The sequence below is a fragment of the Vicugna pacos genome, chromosome 12 (assembly GCF_048564905.1).
Source record: "Vicugna pacos chromosome 12, VicPac4, whole genome shotgun sequence".
In the NCBI taxonomy this organism is placed as follows: domain Eukaryota; kingdom Metazoa; phylum Chordata; class Mammalia; order Artiodactyla; family Camelidae; genus Vicugna; species Vicugna pacos.
In genome coordinates this window covers 5,393,426-5,412,746 of record NC_132998.1, presented here as the reverse complement: position 1 = coordinate 5,412,746, position 19,321 = coordinate 5,393,426, and the positions used below count along the sequence as shown (strand labels likewise).

Genomic DNA, 19,321 nt, shown 5'->3' with positions numbered 1-19,321 from the left:
ACACATTTAGAGTACTCTACCCACAGCACAGTGCCAGGCAGCTTTGATGGAGTGATTTTCAGGATTTACTGTTCAGTGGAAAAACCCAAGAGCGAAAAAGAATAAATAGTATGCTACATTTGGGGTAAGAAATAAAGGGAAATAATATACATCTATCTGCTCATTTTTTTTACAAAAAGATACATTGGAAGAATAAACCAGAAACAAATGAAATTTATCTATAGGAGGAGGATGGGATCAGATGGAAGGGATACAAGAGGAAATGACACTTCTCTGGGTAAGCATTGCGTATCGTTTTGACCTGAGAACCATACATGTGTATTTTTTGACTCCTTTCTTTAGTTTGTCATGGGGGTAGCTAGACAGGTAAAATGCGATGTAATGCATCTATTATGCTGTTTAGGCTGAAGGTGACAAGGTCTATATCTTCCTTTAAGCAAGTGGGGTATTTCCTAAGGCACTAATTTTCCCAAATGGCTTTAGTCAGACTCACCTGGTTACAAGAAGTAGACACTCGAGCTAAAGGTGGTAATACACCAAGGGGGAGAATTTCTGGCATGCTACGAATAGGGCACAGACTGGGATTAGGCCTCAGAGAGACGGGAGCTGAAGAGTGGGTCAAGATTTAAGCAGAAATGTGGGGCCCTTAACTCCATTCTTGTCATTAATGTGATTAAGTGACACCTTGTACTTTTCTGTGTCCAGCTGGTCCCAGTAACCCAGGGATTGGCTGCTCTTGGGTCAGAAATACGCGTTTATCAGTTGTGATGCTCTTGGCTGAAAGTACTAGCAAATCCAATGACAAGCTGTTTAAACATGTATTATCTTATGTAAGGATAACATGGAGATAGTGCCTGGCCTCAGTGACCCCATTAAGGACCCAGGTTCCTTCTACCTTTCTGTTTTGTCCTCCTTGGCATGTTGGCTTTCCCCCTGAAGTTGGCTTTTTTCATGATTCTAAGTCTTATTTTGGCACAGCTTCAGGGGCTGACAACACCAGGAGACGGGAAATGAATGGTGCCTATCATGCATTCTTTGTTTGTTTGTTTTTTGGGGGAGGTCATGAGGTTTATTTATTTATTTAAATGGAGGTACTGGGGAATGAACCCAGGACCTCGTGCATGCTAAGCATGTCCCCTACCACTGAGCTAGACCCTCCCCCCATCACGTATTCCTTTTTAAGAGCAACTTTCCCAGAAGGCCTCCAGCAGACTTCCCCTTGGCATCTCATTGGCAGAGTTGGCAAGGGAAATGACAGTTCTCATGACTGACTTAGACTAATTAAGATTAATTCTCTTAGGCTGAGGAGGACCATGCCATAATGCATTTGGACACAGATGCCTAAACGAATAAAACAAATGCCTAAAACGAATAAAAATTTTCCATTACAATGGAAGAGGGGAAAAGAGGGACTGATACTGGATGTAGTGCCACATCCCTTGGCCCAGTCAGTGATGGTGATGGTAGGCAGCCATATGATGCAGTAAATGGTCCTTTAGAGAAAGAAAATCTGTGCAAGAAAAAAGCTCCCTTAGAGGAAGATGTGAGCTGGTCGGCAATTATTGGTATCACTCATATATTAATGTTTGCTACATCTGTTAACTAGTGATGAAGGTGATTATCTGATGGGAGCGTTTTAAAAAACATATTCCAGAATAAATAACAACTTTCTGTTAAGTTATACAAATACATAACCCTTGTGAAAAATTTAAGCCATAAACTAAGAAAATAATGTGCAGTTGTAAAGATGAATGAGGAGTATGTTTATTTACTACAATAGAGTGATTTTTCAGGTCTACTGGTAAGTTTAAAAAGCAAAGAGAAAGAAAAAAGCAAGGAGGAATTTGAAATTAAGAAAACAATTCCCTTCACAATAGCACCAAAAATAATAAAATATGTTTAGGAATAAATTTGAGAAAAAGTGTAAAACTTGTACTCTGAAAACTATAAAATATTTAAAAGAGATTAAAGAAGACACAGCTAAATGGAGCAACATCCAATATTCGTGGAATGGAAGAGTTAATACTGCTAAGGTGGATGGCAGTACTCCCCAAATTGACCTATAGATTTAACGCAATGCATATCAAAATCCCAGTTGGGATTGTTTCAGAAATTGACAATTTATGTGGAAATGCAATGAATCAAGAATAACTAAACAATCTTGAAAAAGAAGAACACAGTTGGAGGACTCACAGTCCCTGAGTTCAAACTTACCACAGAGTTACAGGAATCAAGACAGTGTGGCACTGGCATGAGGGTAGATATGTAGATTAGTGGAATAAAATTGACAGACTAGAAATAAACCATTATTATATCTATGGTCACTGACTTTCAACAATGGTGCCAACACAATTAAATTGGGGAAAGAATGGAAGAGTCTTTTCAATAAGTGGTACTAGGAAAATTGAATATTCACATGCAAAAGAATGAAGTTGGAGCCCTACCTCATACCATACATAAAAATTAATTGATAAATATGATTCATAGATCTAATTGTAATAACTAAAACTATAGAACTCTTAGAATAAAACAGCAGAGTAAATCTTGTGACCTTGGATTAGGCAAAGCTTTCTAGACACGATGCCAAAGGCAAGGCAACAAAAGGACAAGTAGATAATTAGGCTTCATCAAAACAACAACAATTAAAAAAAAACTTGTGTGCTTCAAAAGACATCATCAAGAAAATAAAAAGACAACAGAATGGGAGAGAATATTTGCAAATCACATATTGATGAGGGACCTGATAAAGAGCTCTTGTAAACAGCAACAGAAAGACAAATAACCCAACAGATAATTGGGTGAAGGATTTGAACAGACATTTCTCCGAAGCAGATATACAAATGGCCAATAAGCACATAAAAAGATGCTCTACATCAGGCAGGGTATCATTTTGGGATAATTAAAGTGTTCTAAAATTGTGATGATGGTTGCATAACTTTGTGAATATACTAAAACCCATTAAATTGTACATTTTAAGTGGATGAATTGACTGCATAGTAGCATATCGTTAATTTTGTAAGAAAGAATATAATTGCTAATATATCTAAAAAAATAGAAGGATAAACAATACAATGAGTGCTTATTTATCTAGCAAGGGAGGGATATGCACAGAGGACAGGGATAGAAGCTAGACTTTTCTAATATCACTTGTCTTATAGACTTGACTTTAGAACCATGTAAATATTTTATGTGGTTATAAAACAAAGTTAAATTTAAAAATATCATCCCTAAAAATTAAAATCATGAATAAACAAATTAACCTAACTATGTATTGAGTTGGTGACATAATCACACATGAGGAATCTTTCCAAGTGACTTCAAAGCACAATAATTGACTATACACCCCTACTGGAATATACCCTAATGACAAAAGGAGCTGCAAAAAGGCCCTCCCCGCGCTGACAAACAGCAGCAGCCATTTTCAGTAATCACATTGTGGTGGTAGTGCCAAGGCTGTTGTTCCGAGACTGCTATTTGTACTTGGTGGGTTAAAGCAAATGAGTAATTATGGTGAATTTTAGGCAGGAGTAAAAGGAGATACAGACGTGAGGCTGGTGTGGGTAGTCCTGATTTTGAATTGAACATATTAATATAAACTCATGTTGTGTTATTTATTTAAATAACTAGACACATTTCCTAGCTCCACCCACTGGAAAGGTCTAAAATAATGAACCACCGGGTAGCAATAAACATCTTTAGAAGACTGTGGTCTCTAAATTACCATTTCCTACTAAAAAGAACCAGGGTTCCTTGGAGAAATGGCTGGTTTCGTGTCTGGGGCAGGAAATGCTGAAGATAAGCCTGGAACTTCCTGTCATTTAGAAGGCACGGAAGACATCAGAGACTTAGAGAGTTGTGTCAACTCAGGAGCTAATCAGAAGAGATCCCACCAGCTGAAGACAGGACAATTTGAGTGTCAATAAGGATGATAATTGAGAAGGATTAAACACATCAACTATTTAAATGCATGAGTTTAAATAAATAAATAAATAATGATACTAAAATGATACTAAAAAAAAAGCCCTCTCACTTGATCTTTGTTGGATGTGAGAGAACCTAACTCATAATTCTGAAAACTGGTAAACAAAGCATTATGCTAATCCCGCCTTTCCTGTATGAACTGCATTTCAGGGAAACCGATTAGATTTGAAGGGAAATTTCTTTGTCTTTGAAAGCTCCTCTTTATAGAAGCATTTCAGCGAACAAATAAATGATAGAATTAGAGTAACACCATTTTGTAGACCCCAATACATTAATGAGCCAAGGTAATGATTATCGAGAGTTGCTAACAACACAAAAAGAGAGACACCCATGAACCAAAAAGATTGCTAACACCAGATGTTGGGGAGGATGTGAAGCAACTGGAATTCTCATTCACTGCTGCTGGAAATGTAAAATAGCATAACCACTTTTAAGAGCTGTTTGGCAGTCTCTTTTAAAGGTAAACAATCATTTTCACTCCTAAGTATTTGCCCAGAAGAAATGAAATGCCCACGAGACAATATGTATAAGAATTCATTAATGGCAGCCTTATTCATAATAGCTCCAAGCTGGAAACAACCCCAATATCTACAAACAGGAGAATAACTTATGGCACATTAATATAGTGGAATACTACTCAGCACTAAAAAGGATGAACCAGTGCGCTGATACATCCACAGCATGGAAACAATTTTTTAAAATGTTAAAGAAAGACAGAAAAGAGTACATCAGTACAATCCCATTTACATGGAGTTTGAGAACAGGCAAAACTGTCTGTGGGGATGGAATTGAGAAGTGGTTGGCTCTGTGGGTAGAGGGGAATTGACTGCAGAGATTCACAGGATAACTTTCTGGGGTGGTGGAAATATTCTATATCTTGTTTTGGGAGTAAACTACATGAGTGTACACAGTTGCTTAAATGAATTGGACAGTGTACACAGTTGCTAAAACTAATTGCATTTTATCTTAATTGTAACCGACTTGAAAGGAAAGGCAATCAGATTTTATGTGCCTCCTAATGAGTGTATGCAAGACTCATCTATAAAATATTCTTGACAAAAACATTGAGTCTGATCAAGCTCCTAGATCTAAGTATCACTTTATAGGAAATAGAGGGAACAAATCAACTTATTTAATAACATCCTGGGGATGTGACCCACAGAATTCTGACTATGGGGAGCTTTACTGCAGTGCTATCCTTTGACTCAGGCAAGGGGCCCTCTCTAGCTGTGTCTTTCCAGATGGGGTATGAAGTCCATGGAACCAAGGGGATATGCCACCTCCCCTTCCACCTATGGCCTGGCTCCCTAGAACCTGGACTTCCAGTGTGTGCAACCCATGCCTGTTTTCAGGGCCTGCTTGGGCCTGTTCTTTAGTTCATCCTTCCGAGGTTGGACTGTGCAGCCAGTGGTGGCTATTTGCAGAAGGTGTAGATTCAGCTTGGAGATGTGGGCTGGGTGTCCTTGAGCAGGGGATGGAGCCAGGGGTGGGAAGAGAATGGGACAAGCTTGTGAACTGTGTGCCGGCTCCTCTGTACAACCACAGTCCAGTGAGGAACTCTAAGAAGTCTGAAAATTCTGAATTCTAACTTGGCCTTTCAGGTCATTAAGAGGGTTTTTTTTTTGTCAAAGAAGGATCATAGAACATATTTAACTGTTAGCTGGAGTTATAGCATTTAAATATTTAGATATATGGTATTTGGGGCTCCATCTGTACTATTGTCCCAGGTCTGTAAATGCTAGGGTCAGGCCTGCTCTCCAAACTCTAAATTAAGCTCAAACAACCCAGTTACTTCCCCAAATAAATTACAAGGAAAAAAAAAAAAAAGAGGAAGAAGGGAGAATCTATAGATTAGGAAATACATGAGTCAATTGGAGTGTATGGACCTCAGTCTAACTATAAAACAATGTATAAGACAATAAAAAAGCTGGAACACTGATTGAATGTAATTGATTTTATGAATAAATTGTTAGGGTTTGTTTGTTTTTTCGTATGATAAAGGTATTGAGATTATCTTAAAAACATCCTTATCTTTTAGAAGTACATTTAAAAATATTTACAGATAAGATGTCTTTTATTCACTTCAAAAACTGGGGTGGGAGAGGGAGTGGGTTGGAAAATAGATGAAACAGGATTGGGTATGACATGAAGCCGAGTGACGCCGGTACACAGGAGTTCATGCTGGTCTCTTTGTTGCGTAATCTTGAAATTCACCTGCAGTCCCACCAGAGATTTCCATTACTAACATTTTGTTAAATATTACTTCTATGTATACTTACTTACCTATTTATATGAACAGGAGCTCAGTGAACATGTTTTGTTACAAGCTCTTTTCATTCAAAAGTGTATTTGGTCTCTTGCTTGTAAAGCCTTTGTTTCCTTTTTAACTAATATTGTGACAAATCATTTTCTGATTTGTCTGATTATCACCTTTGAATACATTCCTAGAAGCATCACTGCTGGTTCAGATTAGACACATGTAACATTTTGACACACGTTGCCAAACTGCTCTTCAGAAAGGCTGAGCCTGTTTATATTCTGACAGTACCCTCTCACTTCTCTGCTAACGCCAACCTTTGTAGTTTTGCTAATCCGGTGAAAACATATTATCTCGTTGTTGGGATTGTGTTTCACTAGTAAGAATAAAAATATTTTCCTATGCTTATTAGTCATTTGGAGAGAGAGAGGGAGAGGGAGGGAAGGACAGGAAGAGTTACTTGTTCATGTTCTTTATCAGGTTTATCTGTCACGGTGTTGAACCTTTTTATTGACATGTAAGAGCTCTTTTTATATTAATGGCATACTTTTGTCATATATGTTGCAAATATTTTCTCTTGGGTTGTGCTTCAACTTTGATTATGGTTGTATGTGTGTGTGTGGGGTCAGTGGTTTTTTTCCTGTAATAGTTTTTTATTTTATGTAGTTTAAGCTTTAATAGTTTTGGGCTTTGGAGTCATGTTTAAAAAGTCCTTTATCATCACAAGATTATAAAACTACTCACTCTAATAGTCATTTATTTTTACACCTTATCTTTTTATTAAAATGCTGTTGTGAAAATATAAACATAATACTTAAGATAGAATTGAATATTTCTTATAATTTCTACCCCAAAGATAAACACCATCATTACTTTATATATAATATGTAAAATATATATAAAATATAAGCATATCAAAATATATTATGCTTTATGTATATTTAAAACTTCATGCATCTTGGGTGTCCTGTATCGTCAATATACCCACATTTACCTCATTCTTTTCAACAGCTGCATGGTAACAAATTGTATAGATCAATCTTTTGCAGTCTTTTTTCCATTACTATCCTCCTAAGACATTTTTTTCTTAATTGTCCCCCCATAAAATTTCAATGCCACATATATACTATGTATATATGTACCTTATGCATATTTGTGCTTTATACATAAATTTTTTTTATCTCCTCAAGAACCAATTTTCATCTCCTTGGCTGTGATATCACCCTTTGAAAATGCATGATACAGATATTCCATCTCTGATTTATTCTACATGTGAATACCATTTTTTATATTCTAATGCTACATTATCCATATTTATTTTTATACATATATTTTGTTTCTATAGGATAAATTTCTAGAATTAAAAAGCTGTGTCAAATGGTATTAATAAACAAGTTTATAACCGACAACATAATGCCATTTGCAGCAACATGGATGCTCCTAGAGAATGTCATTCTAAGTGAAGTAAGCCATAAAGAGAAAGAAAAATACCATATGAGATCGCTCATATGTGGAATCTAAAAAACAAAAACAAAAACAAACAAACAAACAAAAACAAAGCATAAATACAGGACAGAAATAGACTCATGGACAGAGAATACAGACTTGTGGTTACCAGGGGGGTAGAGGGTGGGAAGGGATAGACTGGGATTTCAAAATTGTAGAATAGATAAACAAGATTACACTGTATAGCACAGGGAAATATACACAAAATGTTATGATAAATCACAGAGAAAAAAATGTGACAATGAGTGTGTATATGTCCATGAATGACTGAAAAATTGTGCTGAACACTGGAATTTGACACAACATTGTAAAATGATTATAAATCAATAAAAAATGTTAAAAAAATAAACAAGTTTATACTGTAGAGCACAGGGAACTATATTCAGTATCTTGTAGTAACCTGTAATGAAAAAGAATATGAAAAGGAATTTGTGTATGTATATGTATGACTGAAACACTATGCTGTACACCAGAAATTGACACATTGTAAACTGACTGTACTTCAATTTTAAAAAAGGTATTAACACTTAAAACTTTAGCAGATATTGCTCAAGATTTTTCAGTTACATGCCAACAAATTTATACTGAAAACCTGGCTTCATTTTTACATTTAAATCATAAATCCACTTGGAATTTTTCCTGGGATGGTGAATAAGGTAAAGATCTAATGATTTTTCTCTTCCAAATCTAACTCATTGTCCTTAAATCCTTTATTGAACAAGTCTTTCCTTGATTTGCCATATATTAAGTATGGTAATATGCCTATATTTACTCAGGCTTTGAATTTTGTTCCATGACTGTTTATTCCAACCCCATTACCATCCTAAGCTTATTATTCTTGCTTTATGTTTTAATGTCTGATTATTCAATTCCTTTTATGAATTCTCCTTCTATTTTTCTTGATATTGTAATTTTTTTCTGGTAGTGAATTTGGGAGTAATTTTGTTTAGTTCTAAAGCAAGTAAACATCAATTTAAAAAAAAGCTCTGAAAATGCTTTTGGGTTTGTACTAAATTTGGATTGATTCAATGAAAACTGTAGAATACCTTATAGAGTAACACATTTGAAATAAGGGCATAGAAACAGAAATAATGTTGATTTAATGATGTATACCTGTATTAGGATGTTTTGAGTAGTAAATTATGAAAATCCAGACAAAACTCAAATTTAAGCATAAAAGAGAGTTTATTGACTCATTTAACTAAAAAGTTCAGTGGTAAAGCTTCTCTTTAGGCATGTCTGGATCTCTGGGCTCAAATAATGTCACCAGGACTTGGTTTCTGTCTCCCAGGTTGGCTTTTTCAGTTTCAGTTTTAGGCAAGACTCCATGTGGTAGCAAAGGTGGCCTGTCCTCTCCATGCTTATATGGTCTTCAGCACCTGCAACAGCAGAGGAAGGAGAGTCTCTTTTTCTTACTGTGTAGGTGAAAGTACTGATGATGGTTGTTATTGGCCAGATCTGGATCAAGCGCAGGAGTCGGGGCAGGTGGGGAGTTGGGAATCAGCCCTTTCTGAGATGTTACAAATAGAATAAACACAATAGTAAGAGCTGAATCTCATATTATTCCCTTATAAGGACCTTGGGAGAAATTTTTCTCAGGCTCCTATACCAAAACTATACTTAAGCAACTTAAAAAAATCTTATAGACCATGTGAAACTTTTAACTATGTTTTCCTTTGCCTTAGTTGCTAGTAACCCTAAGCCTAATTTGTGGTAGCACCCCTCTAGCAATTACACAACACCTTTGGTATGAAATTTTTTTAGTATTAACATACTCCTGCCTTTACTTTGTTTTCCAGTTACCTTTTGCCTGTTTCCTCTTCTAATCACTTTCTCTCATTATAGTGTATATGTCTTTCTGAGCATACTCAGTCTTTTGTGAGAGGTGGGGTATCAGTATATAATATGCATCTATAAAATACATTTAAAGAATAATTCTCAAATCTCATTGAAGCATCTATTTCTTTTGATCTCCTACTTCACAGAGAGCTATCATCTCCTCTAAGGTCATCCTACCCCACTTATAAACTGACTCCCATCTTTAAAAGAGCAACATTTTATTTGTCCTTACAAAACATATTTAACATGTAGAATAAAGATAAGCAAAAAGTAGAATAGCTAACAAACAGAACACCATGTGGTTAGAATCACAGACTGCTGCTTTCATAACCCACTTTCTCTCATAATCTTTCCTTATTATTAAATAGTCTTCTACATCGTCATTTTAAATGGTTCACAGGATCCCACTGATTGTGTATCAGGGTAGTCAATCAGACTGCAGCTCTACATTCCCTTCCTAGAAATCCTGTGGATGCTCTTACACTAATATGAGTGAACCATATAATCCATGTCTAAGAAGTACAGGTGTCATATATTTAACCTATCTTTTTTGGTGGCCAAACTGAAATGTACTCCACTCAGCTTAACATATATATGCAGTTTTGATTATTTCCTTTTTTAGAACAGCATAGAAGTATACCTGGCTTATTCAGAGTATATACTTTAAGGATTTTGATAGAAGTTTCTAAAATGCCTGGGGAAGGGAGAGATGTAGCAATTTCTTTTCCCACCTGCAATGTCTGTTTCACTGAACACTTGCCCAGCACATATACTATTTTCTTTTTAATCTTTACCAATTTAATAGGCATTTAATATGCCATTTACATTTTTCACTAATGTGGTTTTCAGTAGTTTTAAAACTATGAACATGCATACCTACCTTGACATCCTCCTTCCCAGTTCTGCTTCCTATTTAAGCTCATTTATGTACCTGATCTATGGATGTCATCTCCTCCTATTTCTTTAGGGAATCATTCAATCAGTTATCCTCTTTCTTGGCAGTATCTTTAACTCCTGACCACCAGTTTTTTTTTTTCTCTTGTACTAATACACATCACTAAGTCTCCTCTCCTTACAGAGAAGCTCTTTTTTCTTTCAGTTCATTCTTCTCTGGCTACTGACCTTTCTCTTCCCCTTTACAGCCAAACTTCTTGAAAGAATTGTCTTCACATGCTGCGTCCACTTCCTCTCTGTTTCTTCAACTCACTATAAACAGATTTACATTAAGATCTTCAATGTCTTCTTTGTTGCCAAGATTTTAGTAACAGAATTATATCTTATATATGTATACTTAAGTGAGAAAGCAGGACATAAAATAGTTTTCCCTCCAAGTAAACTCAACTATGTAAGAAATTTTTATGCAGAGAAAAAAACTTGTAATACAAGAAAATTTTAAGTTACTTCTGGGTAGTTGGATGACTGGTGAGTTTTATTTTCTTGTTTCTTTTTTAAAAAATGTCTTCAATTTTAACAAGAATTTACGTTGATATTAGAACACATTACAATGTTAATTAGGAATTCTCAACTTATATTTTCTAAGAGGAGGAAGGAAAGTTAAGAAATGACAGTCACGAGCCCCTGGGCCATTTCATTTCACCGAAAGGCTCAAAGAACTGGAGGGCGTAACCCAGATTCCCCAGGGCAGGCGCTCCCGCCGCCACGACTGGATACCTGCTAGGACAGTTTTCTCTTAAGAAGGCCCTCCTTCCCCTTTCGCTCATCCCAAATGACTTATGAGCGTCTCAGCTCAGGCTAACGGCGCCAAGCTGCTGATAACCTTCAACTGCCTCCGGTTGCCCTGGTAACAAGCGGCGACCCAACCAACCCCACGCCCGTAAGTCTTCCCAGAATGCTTAGCGCCTTCTCTCATTCACTTCCGGGCTCGGAGGGCTGACTCTTCCCGGAAGTAGATGCCTGTGGTTCGGGCTGCGATTCCCAGCGGTGTGGGATTACTGGGCCGAGTGTGGCATATTCCTGCGGAGAGCGGTGGAGACTGTTTTCTTCTTTTCCAACATTCAGAATGATTGGCTTGTTAAGGAAAGGCTGTAATCTCACCAAATTTTTGGTGGCCCTCTAGAAGTGGATTAGAGGTTAGTTGCGACAAAACAAAGCACTTTAAAATTATATGCAACTTCATTTGTTGATGTGATATATTTAAGCGATTTCAAACAACTTACTTCCTATAAAAAAGCAACTATTTTTGCTTTAGAAAATGAAGGCGAGCACACCTACACAACAGAAACCCCAAATTTCATCCACCAAGAAACAATCACTGAAAACACTTTGAAGCAGTCTTCGAGACCCTCTCTAGGCATATAATAAATTTCAAACTGTAATCACGTTGCATATGCTGTTTTGTAACCTAAAAAACTTCTATGAACATGTTTCATTAAGAAAAAACCAACATGATTGCATGTTTTCCACTGTACTTTTTGTTGGACATTTAAACAGTTTCTATCTCTTTTGTTCTTAATTAGTACTGCAATGGAGAGATGAAAATCTTTCTAGCAGAATCTTTGACCATGCTCTCATTTCTTTGTGGTGATTGTTTTTCTCTTTTTAATGTAGTCACTTGTATTTGCACTTCCTTATCTCTCCCCTAATGTCTTCCCATCCCACTCCTATTTTTTATACTGTAAATGAAGTTAAACATACGGCATCCAAAGCCTACTCAATTTTTTAACGTTTACCTTTTTGATTATAAAGATAATACATACTTATTGTAGAACATTAGGAAGATCATAAAAATATTCTAATATCTAGACAACTGCTGATCATATTTTGGCATACAGTTTTCTGTCTCTGTTGCCTTGAATGAAAGCAATGAACATTGAAAAAATGTTTGCTAATTTGGTTGGAGGAAAATGACAGCTTTTAATTTGCATTTCTTTGCTTATTCATGTAGCTGAATAATACTAAGAATGTTTACAGTCTATGATCCATTTCAGGCCCCATCTTCTCTAAATAGGCTTCTCTGAGAATTCCAGACTAATTATACTAATTTGTAATGGTCTAGTTTTCCATATGTGTATATTTTGGTTCCCTAACTAGATTGAGAGCTAGTTGTGTGGTCCTGGATAAATTATTCAATTTTGCTGAGCCCACTATCTTTATCTGCAAAATATAGTGGTAATAATACTTACTATGCACAGTTGTGGTAGGGATTAGAAATAATGTCTCTCAGATGAGCTCGATAAAAAGTAGCTTTCTTTTAACTTATAGCTTTAGCAGTCTATGTACATAGGAAATATTCATAATTTTATCATATTTCAAATAAATGAATAATCCTAGTATTCCACTCAATTTCAATATTTACTGAGCACCTACGACATATAGGTACTGTCTTTAATCCTCAACGTCTCTTGAGCCTTTCTGATTTAGACACATTTCTCACATAAATCGTACGCTCCTCTCAACCTCAGCAGTTCTCTTATTATCCTGTTTCTGCCACCACTATCTGGCCCATCATAGTAGGTGCTATGTGTGAGCTGAATTGAGTAATTTAGTGGAAAAGAGACCACAAATTATTTAAAACCTGTCAGGCAGTGATGAAGCCATAATAGGTACAGAGTACTTTATACATTGGGGAGGTCAGGAGAGATTAATTTTGATTAAGGTTATCTTGGAATGCCTTATGGATGAGGCAGATTAAATCAGGACCTGGATCATAAGGACTGAGGAAAGGGGCTTAAAGATGGAAGTATGAGTTAAAGTTGGCGGTATAAGTAAACAGGTTGTGTTTTGTTACGTTGACAAAAAAGCTAATCAATAGTCTATCTAAGAAAGAAATGGACAATATTATTTGAGCCAATTTGAGGATTATAACCTGGGAGGCAGTCTTTCAGAAAGCTCTGAGGACTGTTCCACCGGTTAGAGGTCATAGCGCAGTTATATATGTTTTTGAGACAAAGGGTTATACGGTCAAATGACTTATTGACAGTTTACACAGTAAGTACCAGCTCTGCAGGGTTAAAGCAAGTAGTAAATTATCCTGATCCTTTACGAGATTAAGGAGGAATGTTTTCTCCTAAGGAGGTCTGATTAATGCAGATGAGCAATACACTCTAAGGGGGAGGGAAGAGGCCCAAACTGGCAGAGAAAAATTTTGTTTAAATTTTTATTATCTTGCCATAAAATATGAGTTTTATTTCATCAATTATCAGAGCGTTATTTGGGGGTGGCAAAAGAGCAGGGTGGGCAAATGGATATGACCAGTCTTTATAATTGTTGCTTTCAGACGTTTCTGAAAAGCATTTTTTCCCAGACGGCTTGGGACATCAGTAGAGAGGTGGACCAGAGACTGCATTTAACCAGCTGGTGGACAAGGTAGGGACTGGGAAGATGGCAGAAACCATCAGAGGGAGAAGGGTATTTAACAGGCATTATTGGCCAGGAGGTAAGGAAGGAGCATCCATGACGAGGCGGGACTGCGGAACGAGACTTTTGGGGACCACACAACCACATTGAGAGACAAAGCCCACAGCAGGCCCGTTGTAGCCTGCGACGGCACTTGCCAACCCCACCTCTGCCATCCTGCACTTGACCCAGAGTCCTCTACTGGTCCGGACCTCTCACCCCGTTCCACGCCGCGCGTCCCGCCCACGCGTCCCGCCCCGCCCTGCCCTGCCCCGCTCTCTCTCCCCCCGCCCCGCGCCTCGTGCCCCGCCCCACGCCTCCTATCAAGTCCCGCCTCGCTTCACGCCGCGCTCCCCGCCCTGCCCACGCGTCCCGCCCCGCCCGCGCGCCCCGCCCCGCCCACGCGTCCCGTCCCGCCCACGCGTTCCTTCCCGCCCTGCCCCGCTCTCGCCCCGCCCCCCGCGCCTCTTTCCCCCACCCCATAGCCGTCGCCCCGCCTAGCGGCCGTCGCCCCGCCCCGTTGCCGTCACGCCGCCCAGCGCCTCTTGCCCTGTTCACAGTCCCTCTCCCGGCTGGAAGCCCCTTCCGGCCGTACGTCCTTGGCGCCAGGTCGGCCCGGCGGAGGGGAGGCATGGGCAGAGGGTAGGCTGGAGGGAGGTTACCTTCCCTGTTTCACTCCCAGCCCCCCGACGCGAGAGGAAGCAGCGGTAAGGTCCGCGGGCGGCATGGCAGGAGCTCCAGATGAGCGCGGGCCGGGCCCCACGGCGAGGGAGCAGCTGCAGCAGCAACACGTCGGGTGCCGAGTCTTCCCCGAGCGGGCGGCTCAGGGGACGCCGCAGCAAGGGTTCCTCTCCAGTTTCTTCACCAGCAACCAAAAGTGTCAGCTTATGCTCCTGAAGACGCTGGAGACAAGTAGGAGCCGTGACCGGGAGGCGGGGCGTCTGGGGAGGTGGTGTCTGGGACCGGGTGGGCAGGGAGGGGCCTGGGCGCCCCTCGGCCAGGGGCTCTGAGTTCGGCCCCAGGGGTGGCGGGGGCTGAGTTCGGGCCCCTCGGCGCAGAGTCTAGGCAGATTGGGCACGTGAGGGTGGGAATGGGGGTCTGGGCCTCAGTTTCCCTAACAGAAGAGTTGCAGAGCGCCCTTTCAGCACTACACTTGTTTGTGGAATGAACGAGGAGTCGGGCTAGGAGTTTGCCCTTTCCTCTCACACTCATTGGTCTGACAGATCCTCTGATTTCTTAGGTAAATTATGCAGCAGTGTGGGGACTTCAGAGTGCAGGTGAAGCAGAGTTTTAGACAGCCACGTTCATTAAGGCATACTGACTGCCGGCAGTGCAAAAGCAACAGTTTTACAATTGTGGCCTTCTTGGAAAGAGTGCTTAACCTTCACACATGGATGGACTTCAGAGTGTAGAAACTCCTGACGTGGACTACAAAACCGTGTGTGTATGCTCCTGAATGCGTGGAGGAAGTGGCAAAGTGGAGGAAGAGCTGAGACAGGATGTGAGGAGGGTGAGGGGCTAAACTTGAGCCTCAGGAGGAATTAACCCACCTTATCCTCTCAAGAGGAGGGCTGCTGGGAGAACCTGTTGGTATTAAAGCATCAACCTGCAGCTTTAAAATCCTATCCCTGGGGCGGGTATGGTGGGAGAACCCAGGCCTCATGGGAGATCTTTGTTTTCTTTTTCTCAAAATCAAATCAGTTCTAAATACTGCAGGTCCTTTTTGAAGTACCAAACGACTGTGCTCCCTGAGGAAAAAAAAATTTGTTTTTAGAGTCGGGGAACTGTAGACTTTTGGAGCCACTTCAACTTTGTAAAACTTTGTTGCTTGAATAATAATGTACTTGATATGGTGCCTAACACCCGATATGCACTAAAAATACTTACTACTACTACCTGTTTTACTATTAACACTATCATTTAAGAGGGGGCAGACTAGTAAAGCAGTAACTATGCCTGGCTTTCTCATCCCGCACTGCCTTTTCCTCGTCTGTTGTTGCTTTTCAGCACTTTAAAAAAGCGAACAAACTTGATTTCTTTCTTTTCCTATTTTTTCCCTTGTGTCATTTAAGTTGCTGTGCATTTGTACTCTGAGACAAGACTTCTGTATGAAAGTTGGTACTAGAGACATTTGGGTTTGTCGTAGTTTGCTGTAATTGTCCCAGGCTCATAGACTCTTAGAAATGGAGGACCCTCGGGAGTTGTCCAGGCCTTTCCACCCCCACCACTGACCAGAGTGTTTGCACACCTCTGCTGGAACAGGTGTTCTGTTCTCTAAGGCTCTTTGGGGCTACCTGGCTGTTGTACCGACAGCTTTAATTGTTGGAAAAATCCTTTCTCACGCTGAGTTGAAATCTGCCCCATGTAACTTCTACCCTTTGGTCCTTGTTCTGTCCTCTGAAGAAATGCTGACTGACTCTGTTCCCCTATGGCGCCCTTTCAGATACTTAAAGCTACCATTCCTAGTTCTTCCTCTTTTCCAAATCCACAAATCCCTTTCTTGCTTCGAGTATAGTCCTGTGCTCTTCCAGTCACTTTCCCCCCGGGAAGAGCTGCAGTTGGCAGGTCCTGTTTAGAGTGTTGTACTGTACTCAGAATGGGACGCTGCATATGGACCAGGACAGACAACCTGGATTCTATGCTGCTGCTTATTTCTATGGCTGTGGTCCAGATTCCCTTAGTCTTTTGGTGTATACTTTAATACATTGTGTTTGATCATTTAACTGGAAGGTATATTTGATATTATCTAAGATGTTTGGTGGTACCCATCTTGGTATTTGTATTAGTGTCTCATTTCATTAAAGACTTGCTTTTATGTTAATTTAAGTTTGTCTTTTTACATTCATTTTTGTCAATTTTAAGATAGTATTCACTAAGATTTGTGAGATACATTTTGATAATATCTTTTACTGCTATTTGAATAACTTGGTTGGTGCTATTTGTTCTAAATAGCATATGTAATTGAAACAATATCTTTCTAGATCCATATGTCAAACTTCTGCTTGATGCCATGAAGTATTCGGGTTGGTAAGTAAATCTTTTTGAGGTGCTGCTCTATATTCTGGCTGCTAAAAACAAAAAATAAAAAACTGAAACTACTTCAGACCGCCAGGCCCTTGCCATATGGTAGGTGGTGGTGAGTGGCTGCACTCTCTCCAGGCAGGCCTGTTCTTTCTAGACCTCTTGTGCCCTAACTCCATGTCTCTGGCTCTACCATTCACCTTGGGTATCTAGGAAAGACAGGACTTAACATTTCCTTGTAAGTAATTACCAAACCTGGCTCTTCCACCATGTCACCCCCAGCACTGTCCTTAGTGGGGAAGAAATCTCAGTTTGTTATGTGTGCAGGAGCCTTCCAGGTGTGTTAACTTCGAGAGCATCAGAAGAGTGACTTCTGAGGTCCACTACTTAACATTCTGGCCCGAGGGCAGATACTCCAGTGTATTTCCAGTACAGTCTTAATTAGTCGACCAAATGCTTTATGGAATCATGGCATAGAATTTGAACTGGGATAGAGTTTGCAGAAAGAGTTACCTCATTTTACAGACGAGAGACCTGAGTCCTGAAGGTGTTAAGTTGCTTTCCCAAGGTGTCATATGTGGCAGCAGTGGAGGGATGTAGGATCCGGGTCCCCTGTGCCCCATGCACCCCACTTCTGGATGTTGTCTCTCTAATCCATTCTTGCCTTCTAGTGCTGTTAACAAAGAAAGGCACTTTTCTTGTGAAGATTGTAATGGGAATGTCAGTGGAGGCTTTGACGCTTCAGTGTCTCAGGTAGGCACTTTACTTGAGTTGCTTTCTTTCCTCCGGTTTTCCCTCCTGATATTTGCTGAGCGCCTTCCACAAGCTGGGCATTCTGTTCGGTGGACTTTGTGTGGGATTCAAAAAATGAGGTCGTGTGATCCTTACTCTTAAGGCGCTTGCATTCTTACGGGGGAGCCAAGACATAAATGCAGACAGTGATAAAAATCGAGGCAGGTTAAACTCTTAGATGGGTGTGGTTACCAATTTGGGACAGTGACGTGATTGACTGAAAGATACCAGTAGATTCGGCTAGAGGATGTAAAGCCTCTTCAGGGGCAAAGAGGGCAGAGACTGTTGCCCAAAGCAGGGGTAGCATGAACACAGGTGACGTGCTGGGAGCGCACAGGGTGTATGTGGGGAGCGGCGTGTGGTGTAGTCCAGCTGGAGGGCAGGGATGCAGGGGAGCAGGGAGAGGCAGGATTGGAAAGAAAGATAGCTGTATGCTGGGAGGCTCTGAAGGCTAAGCTAAAGAGTTTCACCTTTGCCTGGTGAGAAGTGATACACCTTTGAAGACTGTTGATGAGGGGAGGGTGTTTTCTCATCCGTAAAATGTGGGTAATAATTGTATCTATCTTACAGAATGGTTATGAGAATTAAATGAGATTTCTCTTGTAAAGTGCTTACCATAGTAAGCAGAGTGAGCATTCAATAAATGTTATTACTAGTCTTAAGTCCCTCAGGGTTTTGATAGAGTCTTGAGGGGTAGATGGATGTGTCACGTGATGAGGGTAGATGAAAGTGTTACAAGGAACCGTTTCTGTTATGAATATGTAACAGGTGTTTGACTGCACCTAACTGTTCCATGCTGGGGGATTTTATGTGCACTTTGATTGTGCGTAGCTGTTTCCCAGTGAGCATGGGAGAGAGCGCTACAGCAGAGGGCTGGGACGTCTGAGTGCTGGAGTCAGGCAGACTGTGAGTTCAAATCCTGGTTCCCCTGCTTGTTAGCGGTGGGGCTCAGGCAAGTGGTTTGTCTTATTCTCAGCTTCCTCATTTGTCAGTCGATAATCACAGCACCTGCCGCTCCCAGGGTGAGTCGTGGTAGCTTCATCCCCTTCTGGGCTTAAATAGAGTGGACGCTTTGAATCTTCAGCTTACTTCTCAGCAGTGTTACACACAGTTGGACACTCTGTTCTTCTCTTTTAAATTAAAAATTTTGTTGTGAAGTATCTCATTCATATAGAAGAGTAAAAAAAACCTAGACGTGCGCTCCCGGTCATAATAATAAAATGAACATCTGTGTAACCGCCACCCAGATTTGAGAAATGGAACATTGCCAGGACTTCAGAAGCCTGTGTTGCCTGCTTGGATCACATTCGTCCGCCCTTCCTGAGTCTGACCTCCGTGATAATCATCCCCTGCCTCTCTGTGGTCTTAGCATCTCTGTATACAGTCCGGCAACGTGTTATTTAGTTGCCTGCTTTTCAGCTTTGTACTTAGAGTCATACATGATACTTTGTCATTTTATGAAATCCCAGAAGATATAGTCTTCAACTTAATTCTTTTGTTCAACATTGTGAGGTTCTTCTGTGCTGTGTGTCCCTCTGGTTTATTTAGTTTCACTGTTGTGTATTATTC

The 19,321-nt window shown here is 40.0% G+C and overlaps 1 protein-coding gene and 1 long non-coding RNA gene across 7 annotated transcripts in view; one reads left to right on the top strand and one right to left on the bottom strand.

Moving 5' to 3' along the window:
• The first annotated feature begins 216 nt into the window (after positions 1 to 216).
• Positions 217 to 19,321, top strand: part of ATP23 (ATP23 metallopeptidase and ATP synthase assembly factor homolog) — a 30,458-nt gene continuing 11,353 nt past the window's right edge. The window contains exons 1-4 of one of the 6 annotated variants that reach the window (XM_072972499.1): positions 14,716 to 14,851; positions 15,180 to 15,377; positions 16,921 to 16,966; positions 17,632 to 17,713. In XM_072972499.1, the coding sequence (XP_072828600.1) occupies positions 16,950 to 16,966; positions 17,632 to 17,713 (99 nt within the window). In that variant the 5' untranslated portion in view covers positions 14,716 to 14,851; positions 15,180 to 15,377; positions 16,921 to 16,949. Of the gene's footprint in view, positions 278 to 14,451; positions 14,852 to 15,179; positions 15,378 to 16,920; positions 16,967 to 17,631; positions 17,714 to 19,321 lie in introns of those variants that run through there. The other 5 variants (XM_072972498.1, XM_072972503.1, XM_072972502.1 and 2 more) reach the window with 5 other exon arrangements.
• On the bottom strand, positions 8,906 to 11,416 carry LOC140700393 (uncharacterized). Its single transcript, XR_012078792.1, has 3 exons — positions 11,255 to 11,416; positions 10,706 to 10,789; positions 8,906 to 9,123 (listed from the first exon to the last, which is right to left on the bottom strand). It is a non-coding gene; the product is annotated as an uncharacterized lncRNA (long non-coding RNA).